The sequence below is a fragment of the Populus alba genome, chromosome 19 (genome assembly GCF_005239225.2).
Source record: "Populus alba chromosome 19, ASM523922v2, whole genome shotgun sequence".
In the NCBI taxonomy this organism is placed as follows: Eukaryota; Viridiplantae; Streptophyta; class Magnoliopsida; order Malpighiales; family Salicaceae; genus Populus; species Populus alba.
Genome location: NC_133302.1, coordinates 11,724,049 through 11,742,100, shown reverse-complemented (window position 1 = coordinate 11,742,100; position 18,052 = coordinate 11,724,049). Strand labels below are relative to the sequence as shown.

At 35.8% G+C, this 18,052-nt stretch overlaps 1 protein-coding gene across 1 annotated transcript; it reads right to left on the bottom strand.

Moving 5' to 3' along the window:
* Window positions 1-288: 288 nt before the first annotated feature.
* Window positions 289-3,023, bottom strand: LOC118037018 (uncharacterized). The gene is made up of 4 exons (XM_073406580.1): window positions 2,873-3,023; window positions 2,558-2,638; window positions 1,281-1,406; window positions 289-1,085 (listed from the first exon to the last, which is right to left on the bottom strand). The coding sequence occupies exons 1-4, from the start codon at window positions 3,021-3,023 to the stop codon at window positions 289-291; spliced, it is 1,155 nt and encodes a 384-aa protein (XP_073262681.1).
* Window positions 3,024-18,052: the final 15,029 nt, after the last annotated feature.

Below are 18,052 nucleotides of genomic sequence, written 5' to 3'. Positions count from 1 at the left end.
TAGCAATATATATAATCAATACCTTTTTTTCACAGAACCAAAATTCACTTGTATCTTCTCTTTTGCTTGATCCATTGCTTCATATATAAAACCCATAGCTGGTTTTTCATCTGAATCAACTAATCGAAGAACTTTTATCAAAGGATATGCTGCTTTAATACATGTAGTAACATCATGCCAAAACTTGTTGTCCAAAATACAACTTTGAATTCGCTTCCCTTCTTCTGTTTTTGAAAACCTACATGACCTCCATTGGGTGGAAGTAAACATTGTCATCAATTGTATCTTTCAATCACTCAAACATCCAAGAGTTAAGTATGCAGTAGCAAATCTAGTGGCAGCAGGCCTAATCAAATCCTTTCCTTTTGTAAAGTGTCTGAGCATGGAAATGAGAATAGTTCTTGAATATATGTATGAGGTGATTCTCCTCCCATTAGCAATAGTTACTTGATGGACCTCTAGTTTCTTCTCAAAATCTTCCAATATCAAGTCAATACAATGGGCAGCACATGGTGTCCAAAACAATCTTTTTCTTTTTCCCATCAACAATTGCTCTGCTGCCTTATAATTTGCAGCATTGTCAGTGACTACTTGCACCACATTTTCCTCTCCAATCCTCTCCACAATAGCATCCAACATCTCAAATACCTTATCAGCAGTCTTGGATATATTTGAGGTATCTACCGATGATAAAAAAATTGTCCCTTTAGGACTATTAACCAAGAAGTTGCAAATAGAACGCCTTTTCTTATCAGTCCATCCATCAGACATTATTGAGCAACCTATTTTTTTCCATTCTACCTTGTACTCCTCAAGCAAGTTGATTGTGTGATCTACTTCTTGCTTCAAATACTTTTCTCTAATATCATGGTAAGACGGAGGCTTAAAACCTGGCCCATGCTTTGCAACCAATTCAAGTGCCTTAACAAATTCAGGGTTTTTCACACAGTTAAATGGAATTGCACTGGTGTAGAAAAATCTTGCAATTTGTCGACATGCTTCTTCTCTAACATCCCTTTTTAGCAGCTGATTGATGGTGGTTTGTGTACTTCCACTCCCACTTACTACTCTTTTTCCTTTGTCCACTGAGGTAATTTCATTCCCTTCATCATTATCTTCATCTTTTCCAATATATTGGAAAGCCTTTCTTTTTTTCTCAGCTGCTTCTTGATTTTTCACCAAAACATTCAACATCATCTTCTTTACATCTTCCGGTACTTGTTGGCATGGATCAACATCCTTTCGAGTGCAAGCCAAATGATGCTTGAAACGGTAAATACCTTCACTGATAATTTTCTGACAATACTTGCACTGCACCCTTCTTGAATTCTTATCAACATCTATACCATATTGCCATCCCACATCAAGTCTATTGCCACTGTTAGTTTTTTTAGATGCCATGAAACCTGCAGTTCAAGAATAATAATAAAAAAAAAAGAAGCAACTATTCAGCACAACTTGCAAATAGAATTCACGTGGACAATAGTTGCCAGCCTGAAGCTACAAGGCCCCGGGACTCCATGTTTCACAGAAGCCGAAAACAAGAGATGATGTGTTTCACGAGGGCATGAATGATGCTGGAAAGGAATTTTAAATGTTAGCAGAACTTATTTGACGAGTAAAAAAAATGAAAATTTCCATGGTCTTTTCCTATTGTCTTTCTATACAATCATTGTATCCTACAATAATGAAAATTTCCATGGTCTTTTCCTATTATTTAACCCATTCAGGATTCATCCTTATCTTGCTTGAATGCATAGATCAAATGATAATTCCTCGTGCTTAATTCCAGAAGGCCAAACATATATATGTATTAAAATAGTTCTGTTGTAAAATCTAAAATGGTGATAGCTGATGCCGTGTATGACGAAGCTAATTACACTTCTTGGATGTCATGGTTCATGAACACAGAGAATTAGTTCATAGTGCCACAGAAAAGCCAGTTCTTCATGGGGAATAAAGGTCAGCACAAAGTACCGCATGATTCGAAAGATGATCATAACAGGATTGAAAATACTCTTAAAGTAGCAGAGGTAAAGGAAAATGCAGTATTGTAAATTTGTAATCCTCTTTTTTGCATTGAAATTAATAAAAAAAATGCCATAAATAGTTAGTGGTAAAGATGAAACTGTAAGGGCTAGCAGTCGGGATTTCAACTTCTCGAAGGATGAGAAAATGGGATGCCTTGAAAATTTTAATATAATTAACAGTAGAGATATCTTGCTTTTTAATCCTTCTTTCCTTTAGTACAAAAGGCATTCCAAATTTCCAATCCAAGACTGCAACAGAAGCACTACAAAAGGCAGGTGCCACACACACACTCTCTTTTCTTTCATTCACATTTGAAAATTTTCATGCTTATCAACAGATACATGCATTTCATCAACACGTCTTGGACTCTCAAATTTCAACGAGAATATAATATTTCAAGGCCCTACTAGCTAGTAAAACAATGAACTTGACTGGATAAATTAAAAACACAAACAGGAAAAAAGCTACTGATGGAAAAAGAAAACCAGATCCATGGAAGTGCCTTGGTAGTGAACTTACAACTTACAAGGAGTTTCCACGTTCATACAAGAATGCAGCAGACTTTTCTTGGCTGGAATGCTTCGTTGTCTATACAAAATTGCAGAATCTACAACACCAAAGCAGTAAGATCAAACACAGATTCAGAATCCTAGATAATCCCCTTCCGAAAAAATACCCAGCACTCCAGCAACAAACAAAGTATCGTAGAAATGTAGAATGCCCAGAAGCCTAGAATCTAGATAATCCTAGATAATGCAGCACATAATTCCTATATAATTTGTCTCTAATCAGCACCATTACATAGAAAAAACAAAGCTTGGGATTGGGAATCAATTCTTACCTTCGTCCTTAGCGAGACGCTCCGGATCGGGGGAGTGATTTTTTAATTTGCTGGGGAAAGGGGAAAGGGAAAAGGGGAGAAAGGGATTCTGGGATTGGGAGAGTGTGACTGTGTGAGAGTTGTAGTTACTCTGTGTCTTTGTCAAAGTCATGGTGAAACAGTGGAGAAACTGAGAAAGTGAAAAATTTTCTTAACTCGTTAACACGGTCCGATTTTAATGTTTTTTCCGAGTCAGACCGTTTTTATGCGAGTTTGACCGAGTCAACCCGATTTTGCTGGTTTTCGAGTTTTAACCCCGATTCTAAACGTTTTTGGTGTTTGAACTCGTAAAATCGGACGATTTTACGAGTTAAAACGCATTTTTAACAACCATGAATTTAGATGTTCACAACATACCAAAACATAGTCTGGATCCAACGGTATAACAAGGCAAAATCGGCTGGCGACTCTGACAGCACTAGGGGGTTTTCCAGAAAATTTCAATTGTCCAAATTTCTTAAACGGCAGCACCTTTAGAAGATCCCTCCGGTCAGAATGTAGACAATAGTTCAGTGCACAACATAACCAAATCTTGGCTTGATCCAACGATGGTCGCCAGAGATATGGCTGTCGGAGCACCGCCCCTTTGTATCTTTCCTCTCTAACCTCTCTAACAATTTGGCAGATTTCTTTGAATGCTCCTTTACGAAAGCATTATGGTGGAATGTTTGTGACAGATGCGACATTCCAAGAATGACAAAAAGCTTGGATGAATGGATTCGATTGGCCACTGTCTCTTGGCATGGCAAAAGTTTCGTCAACTTTTCTCGTAAACTGGGTTTCGCAGCTACAGTGTATTGTATCTGGCAAGAACGGAACGCAAGGATCTTTGCAGATGTGTCTAAAGCTTTGAATTTGGTTTTTGATCAAATCGAATGTATCATTCGCGATAAGCTTGTTTTGATGAGGAATGTTCAACAAACTGATGAAAACATAAGGATCCAAAGACTTTGGAGGGTCAATAACATGGACGAAACTTTTGCTATGGGAGAATGATCTGACATACCAGCAGGCAAGAATCTCGCTTCCGACAATGGGAAGCGCATATTCCACTTCTCATTCACAAGCACTTTATCTAGTTTTCGCATAATCATATTCTCAGGACATTGGTTCGTCCAAGTATAATGCATACCTGAATACCGAAGATCATCCACTTTCGCTTCACGTATACATGTTTCCAATCTGTCCATATGACTAGCCCACGTACAATTGAAGAATAAGTCAGATTTAGTTCGTTCAAGAACTGAAGAATGCAAGAATCACTCTCACACGTTAAAACTGAAACATTCAGAATAATATTCATCAAAGCTGCTGAAATTTTGGCCTACATGAGTTTAAATAGTTCTTGAAAAGTTAACCCTAATGGACCCCTTATGTGGACTTATATGAGGTCCACTCAAAACTGGCCCAAAAACCTAAACTGATAAGCCCATAACTTAATCCAAACAAGCCTTGGATCCTAGCTTAAAACAAAGTATTAATTAAGCCCAAACAAGCCTTGGGCTGTAGCTAACAAAATAAAATAAAGCCCCTAATATTAAATCCATGTTCTGCCATGAGAAGAAGAGAATGAACTAAAATAGTACAGAACTTATTGAAGGCTTATTTATAGCCCATGTAGCCCTTAATCCTAGAAATAAAAGGAAAAGGTAGCCACCATGTTGTTTCCAAGTTGTAGTAGGATTCTTTTGTTTCCTTTATTGTCCTCATCTCATAGCCCAAATAAGGTTGTATTGGACCCCTCTTGCACATGGATAAGATATACTAGGATCTCCTCTTGATACTCCAATGGACCTTCCAATTCTGACTTGGTGGAAACCTTTAAAACCAATGCATTCAATGTGTCTTTCAATGTCTTTGTCTTGGACCGAGTCACTGGTCCATTTGGAACATGTAACCTTGCTGGTGTTTCTAGGCTGGTCCGCATCATGACATGGACGAAGCCGTGGGCATTATCAATCGGGTCCAAGACGTCATCAATTTCCTTTTTCTAGTCCTGGTATTCTTGGTCCAGGTAGTGATCTTCCCATTTGTCAAATTTACAGCAAGAAAGGCCATGTAGCTGCTGATTGCTATCAGCGGCATAATCAGTCCCCTTCTTCTACCTCTTCAATCCAATGTCATATTTGTTGGAAATGTGGTTATTCGGCTATCCAGTGCTATCACAGAGGCAACTTTTCTTATCAAGGCAAACCACCTTCCTCTAATCTTAGTGCAATGCATGCAAATTTCCTTTCTTCTGATTCTACTGAGCAATTTTGGGTTGCTGATACTGGAGCAACTACTCATATGACTTCTGATTTAGCTCACCTCAATCTAGCCACTCCTTTCACCGGATCAGAAACTTTTGCTACTACAGATGGTTCAGGTTTGAGTATTTCTAATGTTGGCTCTTCTATTTTGAATGTCCCACAGTGCTCCTTCAAATTATCACAAGTTCTGCATGTGCCTAAGCTATCACAACACTTACTATCAGTTCATAGGCTATGTACAGACAACAATTGCCGTTTTATTTGTGATACCTTTGGTTTTTGCATTCAGGACAAGCTTACAGGGAGGGTTCTTCTCCAGGGACTGTGTAGAGATGGTTTATATCATATCCCTTTATCCGTCCCACATTCTCAACTCTCATAGTCCTTCTCTTCTTCTAAACATCAGTTTTGCTATCTTGGTCGCCAAGTAAACACCAGTCTCTGGCACCAGTGTCTTGGCCATCCTTCTAACAAAATCACTTCAGCCCTTTTACATCAGTCTAACATTCCTTTTACCTCAGACCATTCCAAATCTGTCTGCACTACTTGTTTGGAAAGAAAATTTTCCAAACACCTTTAGCAGTTATTCATAATGATGTGTGGGGTCCTTCTCCTACTGTTTCTATTGATGGTTTTCGTTACTATATTAGCTTCATATATGAATGTACTCAGTTCACATGGATTTTTCCAATGAAAAATAAAGGCGAAGTTTATTCCATCTTTCTTTCGTTTCATGCTTTCTTGGTCACTCAATTCTCTGCTAATCTCTAAATTTTTCAAAGTGATGGTGGTGGTGAGTACCTCAATCATTCCTTCAAAAAGTATCTCCTTACTAAAGGCATTATTCATCACATTTCTTATCCATACACCCCTGAACAGAATGGTCTTGCTGAAAGGAAGCATTGCCACATTCTAGAAACAACAATCACTTTATTACAGACTACTCATCTCCCTTCTCAATTTTGGTTTCATGCTTGTGTACCTCCATTTACTTGATTAACAGGATGCCTTGTCCAATTCTTCAGCTCAAATCTCCTTATCTTTTACTCTATGGTTCTCTACCTGTTCTTACTTATTTAAAGATCTTTGGTTGTGCATGTTTCCCTCTGCTCAAACCTTACAATACTCACAAACCTCAGCCTAAAACTTCCACCTGCCTTTTTCTGGGATATGTAGGTCAATACAAGGGCTATATATGTTTTTCTCTTCTTACTCATAGGTGTTTTGTGACTCGTCATGGCATCTTTGATGAGTCTGCATTCCCATACACCTCTATGCCTACAGCTTCATCTTCTCCTTCTCATTCATCCTCTGCTAAAATACAGCTTCATTCATCCCCTCTTGTTCCACCTTCTATTTCATTACACAACGTTGTTTTGCCTGTGTGCTCTCCTTCCCAATCCACTATGAGCACTACTGCCACTTTGGACACATTGTCTTCCTCATCCACATTGGATCCTGCTACACAGTTCTCTACCCCTGCAGATCCTGATTTTCATCAAGAGAATCTTTGTGTTGTCTTGCCTTTGTCCCCTATAAATCTTCACCCCATGACAACCAGGTCCAAGAATGGTATCTCCAAAAAGAAAGCTTTTTCCACTATAGTTCAGTCTCTTGATGTTTCTCTAGTTGAACCAAGCTCCTTCAGGATTGCCTCTAAAGTTGTTGCATGGCAGTCTACTATGCAAGAAGAAATTGATGCTCTTCATGCCCAAGGAACTTGGGATTTAGTTCCCCTGCCACATGCCAAGAATCTTGTAGGTTGCAAATGGGTTTATCGCATCAAGAAAAATGCAGATGGCTCTATTGCTCGGTATAAGGCATGTCTTGTTGCCAAAGGTTTCAGTCAAGAAGAGGGCATTGATTATAATGAAACATTTAGTCCTGTAGAGAAACCAACTATTGTTCGGTTAGTGTTGGCCCTTGCAGCTCAGTTTCATTGGCCTTTATGACAACTTGATGTTAAAAATGCATTTCTGCATGGCCTTCTTCAAGAGGAGGTGTATATGACTCAGCCTCAAGGTTTTACAAACAAGCTTTATCCTGACTTTGTTTGCAGACTCCGCAAGTCCTTATATGGGTTAAAACAGGCTCCTCGTGCCTAGAATGACAGGTTTACAAGTTTTCTACCTAGCTTGGGTTTTCAGGCGTCTCTTGCTGATCCTTCTTTATTTGTCCAACATTCTTCAACTGGCACTGTGATATTACTACTTTATGTGGATGATATTCTTCTCACAGGCAGTCATTCATCTCTTTTTACATCAGTTATTGATGCCTTAACTCAGGAGTTTGATATGAAGGATTTAGGCCCGTTGACATATTTTTTGGGACTGCAGGTCTCTTATTCTTCCTCAGGCTTGTTTATATCACAGTCTAAGTATATCCAGGAATTGCTTGATCGGGTTGAATTACAACATTCCAAGTCCTGTGCCACTCCTTGTATTCCCTATCATCATCTACTCAAGGATGATGGGAAGCCTTACTCTCATCCACAACAGTATAAAAGTATTGTTGGAGCTCTGTAGTATCTAACCTTCACACGTCCTGACATTGCCTTTTTTGTTAATCAGGCTTGCCAATTCATGCATAATCCCATGGAATCTCATGTTGTTGCAGTTAAAGGAATCTTAAGATATCTCAGGGGTACTATTGATTATGGCATTCATTTTCAGCCCGAGACCCTTAATTTACAAGCATACAGTGATGCTGATTGGGCTGGTGATCCCAATGATCGTCATTCTGTTTTTGGCTTTGTTGTTTACTTAGGATCCAGTCCTATTTCCTAGGCTTCTAAGAAGCAACACACTGTCTCACGCTCGTCTGCTGAGGCTGAATATAGAGCTCTTGCCATTGCTGCTGCTGAGCTCGCATGGCTTTGTCAACTTTTCTGTGATATGCATGTTCCATTGCTTATTCCTCTAATTCATTATGATAACATCTCTGCCATTTCTCTCGCTTCCAATCCAATCTTTCATTCCAGGATGAAGCATCTTCAGATTGATTACCTCGTTGTTAGAGAGCGTGTTATCAAAGATGACTTGCTTGTTCAACATGTTTCCTCTGCAGATCAGTTCAACATGTTTCCTCTACATATCAGTTTGCAGACATCCTCACTAAGGGTATTTCTTCTCCATTATCTCGTCACCATTGCTCCAATCTTATGCTTGGTTCCTCCATGCATACGATTGCGGGGGAATGTGAAGATATCAATCAACATGATCATGACACATGTCATAAGATTATAGGATGAAGTGGTTAACATTCTGTTAGATAGTTAATATTGTTAGCAGTTAATATTGTTAGGCAGTTAGAAACAGTTAGAGAAAGCTATTACATATTGAAGAAAGCCACTGCTTTACGTCTGTAGAATAGTTATAAATACAGCTTCAATAATGTACTATGGCATTAAGAAAATACAGTGATTAATTTCATCTTCTTTGTCATCTGTTCTGCTTTCTCTACATTCTTTATTTCTCTTCTTAAAACTCTCTTATCAATTCTGCCATCTTCATAGCTTTAACAAAAATAGGATTCCCTAAAATAGTCATTGATTGGATCATGGTTTGTGTTACATCATGCTGATTCTCTATTAACATCAATGGTGAGCTTGTAGGTTACTTCCAAAGGGAGAGAGGGTTGTTCCACAAGATGAGTGACAATCGAAACTTCAAGTTCCACCAGAGATGCAATAAGGATAGAATTTCCCATCTTTGTTTTGCAGATGACTAGATGATTTTCAGCAAAGGGGATGTAAACTCAGTTCGAATGATCAGAAATGTGCTCATGAATTTTTAATGAGTCTGTATCTAAATCCAAACAAAAGTGACATCTTCTTGAGTGGTATTTTAGATGCCGAGAGAAATCAGATTATTCGTATTCTTAGGTTTAGAGAGGGTGAGCTTCCTATGAAGTATTTGGGAATGCCTTTTATCTTGTTAAGGCTTAAGGCTATTTGTTGTAAGGGCCTCGTGGATCGAATCACCTTTTATCTTGTCAAGGCTTAAGGCTATTTGTTGTAAGGGGATCGAATCACCTTTTATCTTGTCAAGGCTTAAGGCTATTTGTTGTAAGGGCCTCGTGGATCGAATCACCTTTAAAGTTCAGCGTTGGACTTGTAGAACACTCTTATACGCAGGACGAACACAACTACTTAACTCAGTTTTATTTTCCATTTTGGTCTATTGGGCACCTCTCTTTCTTTTACCTGAGTAAGTAATTAAAAATGTTGAGCAAATTATAAGATCCTTTCTTTGGTCAAGTTCGGATATGAGTACTGGTGCGAAAGTGGCTTGGGATTCGGTGTGTCTTCTAAAAAAGAAGAGGGGCTAGCAATCAAAAGGATAATAGAATGGAACTAGATTGCTTTGGTGAAACACATTTGGAATTTGTACAATGACTCAGATGGCTCAATCTGGTTTACTTGGATCAGATCCAATATGTTGCGAGGTAGAAATTTCTGGAAAATCAAGGCCCTAGAGAATTGCTCTTGAGCTTGGAGAAAGATCCTTAAGCTCAGATCTTTAACATGACCTAAGATGAAGTACACCATAGGAGATGGAAGGGAAACTTCTCTATGGTTTGAAAATTAGCATCCTCACAACCCACTTGTGGATTCTTACGGCAAGAGATTCATCTACGATTCAGGTATGTGAAAAAACGTGATGGTGAGTATGCTGGTTAGTAACTTAGAATGGAGAATTCCTACCACTCAAGCTATTGGCTGGTACCCCATTATAGACATTATTCCTTCCAATATTTATCCTAAGATAGGGAAGAGGGACAAGATTGTTTGGTTTGATTCGCCAAATCTGAGGTTCTCAATCAAAGTAGCTTAGGAGCAACTCAGAATCCGTAATTAGATGGTTGATTGGCATGATATTGTGTGGTTCAAGAATGCTATTCCAAGACATTCTTTTCTTCTATGGTTGGTTGTCCAACAAAAGCTCACAACTTAGGATAAACTACATCAATTTGGTCTCTATGGTCCCAGCTAGTGCTCACTATGTCTTCTTAACAATGAAGATCACAACCACTTGTTTATTGAATGCTCTTATTTTAAAGCGATATGGTGGGATGTTTGTGACAAATGCGACATTCCTAGAATGAGGAAAAACTAGGATGAATGGATTGGATGAGTTACCGATAAGGATCAGCCCAACACCAAGCGTAATCATGCCAACAACTTATTGGACGTGCCAATTGGGCCAATTACAAGAGATAGATAGGGCAAAGAAGCATTGAATGAGCTTATTCAGAACATATGGAGAAAAATGGACCTAGAGAGGCTTGAGACATTTAAGGAGCATGAAGAACAACCTTTAATTCATCTAATTGAGGTCCAAGAAGAGCACAATTCATGTGGAACAAAGGGCTGATGTGTCCGACCTAATACCAGCCTTGCTAGGCTTGTTTTTTCCTAATGCTAGAAGGATAGAAAGCCAACAATTTATTCTCCTAATTAAGTAAGGAAGTTGGCCAGATCTTATTCCTAAAAAGGGGAGGATTATTTAATGCTTTTCCAAACTTAGAAATGAAAGTAATTAAATCATAAACAAAAAAGAGAATTTGTTTTCTTATTTGTCCAAGATAAAAAAGGAAATCCAAGCTAATCAAGGACATCAAAGGGGGCAACAACATAAATTTTCCAAATCAGATTTCTCCTAATTTATTTGGGAGTTTTAAAGGGTGACAAATTTGATTCTAACATATTTAGGATGGTAATTTTCGGGTTTTTATTATTTTCTTCTTAGTCTTTGGGTTATTTTTATTTATTTGGGTCAATTGTTAGTGGGCTTCATATAAGTCCACCTAAGGGGGTCCATTAGGGTTTCTTTAAGTCTAGAGTCAATATAAATAAAGGCATAACCAAACATGTAAGGTTACATAATTTTCAAATCAATAAACTTCTTTGCCACACTTGTGTGTTGGTGGGATAATCTCCCTTTCTTGGTTCTCTAAAGAACAAAAAATTACTTATCGAAGAACAACTGGCTTTGTCGTGTCATCCTAATACTTCTCGTTTGCGAATCAATATTTGTTGGGTGGGGGTTTTTCCATTTTCAATAGTACTGGTGCTTAGGTACAAGTTATCTTTATGTCACACTTCTATCAAACCTATTTTACTTGGCTTTCCGGGAATTGGTGTCTTTGCGTGTGGGTTTTATGACCACACGATCACGAGATTCGCATTAGTTACTATCACTTGGAATGGTAAAACTTTTAGAAATTTTTCTTGTAAACTAGGTTTCGCAGCTATGGTGTATTGAGTTTGGCAACAGAATGCAAGGATTTTGCAGGTATGTCTAGAAATATGAATTTGGTCTTCAAGCAAATTGAAGGGATCATTTGCAACAAGCTCGATTTGATGAGAAACATTCCAGCAACATATGAAAAGATTAGGATCCAAACAGCTTGAAAGGTGAATAATGTAGAATCTTAAACTAATGTTTGGTTGGTTTTATTCTTGTCTCTAGCTAGTCTAGCTAGGTTTTGGTTTTCTGTTTGGTGGCCTTCTTGTGGCCATTTGTTGTTTTTAAGATATTTGTTTACATTGTAAATCTGGGGTATGCCCCTTATAATCTTTGTACCTTCTTTTCTTTTATACATATGTCAACTAACCAAAAACAAACAGTGAGATATCCCAAATATGATGATAATATACTAGCAATAATGGAATCAACAAAAACAAAACAAGTTTTGGGAGATAACACAAAACAAACCAGTTATGGCAAGACAAAATCTCATTATGGAACTAAACAAAACACTTTCTCTTTTTTTTTGGTAAGCAAACAAAACACTTTCCAAATGACCTCAAATTTAATATATAGTATTCTAATACCAAACAAACAAAAAATCTATGTTTATAGGTCGTTCTCTTATATGTCTAGTTACCCAAACCCCTTGTATGATCAATTTGCGGCAGAATTGAATCTCAAATTAAAATCTCAAGCAAAAGATATCAACATAAGCCCAAATTTATTATATGATCTGATCTCACCCCCTACAGACAAAATATGAAGTTTTAATTAATTCTGAGGTGGTTTGCTTATGGTTCACTAAGAGTTATGTTTCTGCGGCAGAATTGAATCATCCTTTAAATTTCATCTAATCTCTCTTTTTTTATATATGCAATATAACCCTTTTTTTTTAGATGACATGAACACAAAGAACAAGAAGATGAATGACGCAAACACTAAAAAAACCAAAAATAAAAGAAAGATATGACCTTGTTTCCGAGCCTAGTGATACTAACTGATGCGAACCTTGTGATCACGTGGTCACGCAACCCACAATCATGATTAAGGGGGTGTTTGTTTGCTTGGAAAGTTGTTTCCTGGAAACCACCTTCTAAACTTTTCTCTGTTTGTTTGTCATTAAGAAAGGTGGTCAACGGAAAATACTTTCTAGTCAAAGGAAAATTTAGCTTGATTTTCATAAAAGTGTTTTTCTTTTATTTTGGGCGGAAAACACTTTCCAGAAGTTGTGAAAAATTTAGAAATATCATATTATTTGCTGATTATATCAAATTTGGTCCTCAAACTTTTGATTGATATATATTTTGTTTGAATCTTTTTTTTTTAATTTCATCCCTTAAAATTTGATTTTTATATTAACTTTTGATTGTTATTTGCTTTTCTCTTATCATTTTTTTAATTGAAATTTTTTATCTATCAAATTTGGTCTTTATTTTTTTTTATTGTTACTTATTTTATTTGAAATAATTTATGAAATTGTAATTATTATTATTTTAATTTCATCATCTTTCAATTTTTTTATTTCTTCAATTTGATCTCCATTATTTTGATTCTTATATATTTTATTTGAGATAATTTATGAAATTAGATTTTTTTTCAATTTCATTCTCATTCAACTTTTTAATTTGTAAGATTTGTTCCTCATTATTTTAATAAACTTGAAAAAAAACATTAATAAGCTATTTTCCAACTCATTTTCTATAATATAACCAAACACTGAAAATTGTTTTCCAACTTATTTTCCATGACACTAACAAACATCAAAAAATAATTCACTTTTCAGGAATTTACCTTCTAATAAAACCACTTTCCGAAAAGAAACTACTTTTCAAAAAATAAACGGGGCCTACGATTTGATCCCAGAAAGCCAAAATAGGTTTGATAGGAGTGTGATACAATGAAAACCTACCCCAAAGCACCAACACTATTGGAATGAATAGAATGACACCATGAAACTAGTTAATCTTTGATAAGTCACTCTTACACGTTAAAACTAAAAAATTTAGAAGTAATATTCATCAATGGCTACCAAAATTGAGGTTTCATATTTTTAAATAGTTCATAAAAATTAACCTTAATGAATATGCCCTTAGAGGCTGAATTGACCTACATACAAAATTGACCTAGAAACCCTAAACTGAAAAACCCATAACCTGATCCAAACAAGCCTAGGATCTTAGCTCAAGACAAAGTTTTAATTAAGTCAAAAAATGAAAGAAAATAATAAAAATAACTAATATGTCATTAAATAGCGCCAACTCTTATTTCTTTGTGTAGCTAGGATAGATAAGGAATTCCTGTAAGAAAAGGATTATGGAAATAATACGGAATCCTTGCCACTCTTGAAAATTATGTTGCAGCTCATTAAAGATTCTCGTGGAACTAGAAAATTCCCAAAACAAGCTATAACATCCTTTTACAAAAAGGATAATTGCCAAATAGAAGGTCCACAAGTCGAAAGGAAGTAACTAACAAAATTCATACAGCCTGTTCTGACCTATATCGCAAGTCCTTTCTGAACTCTGATTCACCTGAAACTTTACCCTAATATAAAAAAATGCTTCTAAAATCATCTGGTAAAGTTTCAGCTCGATTCAATAGTTGAATTTGGAGTTAAGCATAATAGTATAAAATTGGACAATAGAAAGTTTTACGTCAAAATCCGAATCTGACCTTACTTGAATCGTATCATAAGGCTAAACCATATTTACTGAACCACATCAACAACTAATGTCAAACACATAATTGAATGCTTACTATAAGTAATCCAAGGCTAAACCTGAATTGTATTACTAATCACTAAGTACTCTTTAAATGAAAATGGCGTTTCTATATAAATAATAGGTGTAATATGTTGATAATGTAGAATTTATGAATATTTTACCTAAATAGTTTGGGGGTATTTATACTTCATAAACCTTGTCCTTTTGCTTGAATAAAGGAGTTAAAGAGTCATTTCACTATTGTACCATTGATGAGGGACAAATATCTCTTACATAAATATTAATGAAGAACAAATATTCATTACAAACACATTAATAAGATGAAAAATTACTAGGTCATATAAGACTCTTGTACACATAAAGGTGTAGATATAGACTTTCTAAGTAAGTTCATGCATTATATGCAATAAGTCAAAGAATACCCATCTCTACAAGGATAAGATGTATAGAGCCCCCACACTTTAAATCCAGGCTAAAAAGCTTGGGTGATTTAAAAAAAAATCCTAAAGGGGCAAGCATTAGGCTAAACTAAGCCATGGTTTAGGGGTTTTAGAACGAGAAGTTGATAAGCGTAGAAAATTATTCTATGATCTTCAAGCTTTATGGGAAAAAGAGGTACAGCGCCAAAAGGATTAAAGACGAAGGAGAGTCACTGTGGTTATGCTTACCAAAAAAAAAGAGTCACTATGGTTATCATTCAAAAGTATGTACACGCAAGTGGTTAGTACGGCGTGCTTATTTGAAATTCTTGTCAGTCACTACTTCTATACAGTGTTGTTGGAGAAAGATGTTAGCAATAAGGGGATTCCGAAGGCTTAAACAAGAGGCTACTGAAGTTGCTATTAATCCTATTCAAGATTCGAGGGTGAATTTTCTTGAAGAGGGAGGGAATGATACGGTTCAGCCCTAAGATACGACCTAAGTAAGGTCAGATTCAGATTTTGGCGTAAAAAGCGCAACAATCTTGGTTTATGGCAACAGTCATAATTCTCAATCTGACCGTTGGATCGGGCTAATATTTTATGTGGACTCTCCAAACATGTTTTAATATCTTGGGTTAAAAATTCAGGTCAATCAAAGTTTGGGAAGGAATCGCAATACTTGTCAATAGAGGTTGTACGAATTTTGTTATTTACTTCCATTTGACTTGTGGACTTCCTATTTGATTAGGATTCTTTTCCTACAAGGATTCGGCAGCTAGTTTTGGGAATTTCTTAGTTCCACAAGGATCTTTAATGAGCTGCAATATAATCTACAAGTGTGGCAATGATTCATTAATGTTTCAGAATCCTTTTCTTATAAGGATTCCTTTTTCATCCTAGCTACACAAGGAAAGAAGGGCTGGTGGTATTTAATGACAGATTAGTTATTTTTATTATTTTCTTTCATGTTTCCGAGATCGGATCTCAATCTTGATTGTGGGTTGCGTGACCATGTGACCACGAGGTTCGCATCATTAAGCCTTGATGAGATAAAAGGCACTCCCAAATACTTCATAGGAAGCCCCCCCTCTCTAAACCCAAGAATACAATTGATTTGATCTCTCTCGGCATCTAATAGACCACTCAAAAAGATGTCACTTTTGTTTAGATTTGGATACAAACCTGACAGTTCCTATAATTGTTTCCTGTGATTGTTTAAAGCGGACTCAAAGTTATTATTCTAAGCCAATCTACTACTGGGTTTGCTATTTGGAGTTGTGATATTTAAATTTGTAAAGTGACTAAGTTTAATAATTATGGCGAATCTAAGTTGTTAATCTTAGGAAAAACATTCAATTAAATCGAACACAGACAACTTATAGTTATGTTATCTAGATTTATCAACCTATCTAGTTCCCCAAGGCACCAACACTATTGGAATGATTAGAATGATGCCACGAAGCTAGTTAATCTTCAATGAGTCAGATTTAGTTCGTTCAAGAACTGAAGAATGCAAGAATCACTCTCACACGTTAAAACTGAAAAATTCAGAATAATCATCATCAAAGCTGCCAAATTTTTGGTTACATATGTTTAAATAGTTCTTAAAAGTAACCCTAATGGATCTACCCTTGTGGGCTGAACCGACCCCATACAAAACTGACCCAAAAATCCTAAACTTAAAAGGCCCATAACTTGATCCAAACAAGCCTTGGACCCTAGCTCAAAACAAAGTTTTAATTAAGCCCAAACACGAAAGAAAATAATAAAAATAACTAATGTGTCATTAAATACCACAAGCCCTTCTTTCCTTGTGTAGCTAGGATGAATAAGGAATCCTTATAAAAAAAGGATTCTGAAACATTAATGAATCATTGCCACACTTGTAGATTATATTGCAGCTCATTAAAGATCCTTGTGGAACTAAAAAATTTCCAAAATCAGTTGCCCCATCCTTGCAGGAAAAGAATCCTAACCAAGTAAGATAATTTCCTAGAACTTTCATGAGTACAGGTGGTTCCAGTTCTGATGCTAGCAATGATGTTTTATTCAGACAAGAAGATAAAGATTTTCACCAAGTCAAGAGTTGGCCACCCACTCAACAATTAGTCATCAAATCAATAGTTCCAAATTTTGGCCTATAAAAGGAGGCATTTTCCATGCATTTAGGCATCTTGGTGTTCAGATCAAGATCATGCTCTTGCTCTCTTTCTTTGTATTTTGTAATGTTTAAGTTTTATTTTATGTTATATTAATCTCTTGTTTATGCTTTTCATTTCCTTTCCTTTATTTATATAATTATGTTTCTTTCTTTCATTATGTTTAGCTAAATCTATTATGTCAAGGTGAAAAGGTTACACTAATGGTGTAAGAATAAGTATAGTATAAACTCAATATGGACTTTAATGCTTGATATTAACATGTTTTATAGTTATTATCTTGCTCACTCTTAATACCTTGCTTGTTAAATGGTTAATCTAGATTTGTGTTGAACAACCCTTGGTACAACAAATGCTTGGCACTTTCATAGCCCAACCGTATGGTATAACCTACACTTGTGTTATGAAAAGAACTTCACTTGTTGTTAACATAAGTTATCACCATGAATACCTGATAACATTTACAAGTATTGGCATTACTCGAATAAGATAATTAATGTAATCATGTTAACAATTATAATCTGATTGGAACCTCCTTTGTTTGTGGTTTCCAGTTGAGTAATAAGAGTTTATACTATATTTGTTTAAAGTACCATTAGTGGATCCTCTAACCTTGACATTTGTTTTTATTATTGTTTAATCCTCACATTAATCTTACGTCTCAAAGTCCTATTTATTATTACTATTACTATTATTAATATAATTACCAATACAACTACTATTATTACTATTATTGTTATTATTAGTATTATTATTGGTATTGTTATTGTTATTGTTATTGTTATTGTTATTGTTATTGTTATTGTTATTGTTATTGTTATTGTTATTGTTATTGTTGTTATTTATAATTTATATAGTTAACCTTCCTGTAGTTTGACCTCGGTCTTGCCGGGTAATTTATTACTTCGACACTCTTGCACTTGGGAGAAGACATCAATCTTTTGGTCGTGTCAAGTTTTTGGTGCCGTTACCAGGGAGGTAAATTCTTGTATAAATTATAATATTTATTTATTTTCTCTTTTCATTTTCATTTTATCTAACTTTTATTTCTTTTGTTTCTTTTTCTTCTTTGTTCTTCCTTTATTCTCCTCTTATACGTGCATGAGAGTTTGATCACATATATTAAGTGGTAGGCTTTGTAGGGTATCCTCATCATTTTCAGAAAATATGGCAGAAGAAGATAATCAATCTCTTCATAATGAGAATAACCGTATGAGAACACTTAGAGACCACATGAATCCCACAAGAATAAGTGCACCCTCATGCATAGTTTTCCCTCCTGATGCATCTCATTTTAATTTAAGTCAAGCATTATTCAACTTTTACCTTCT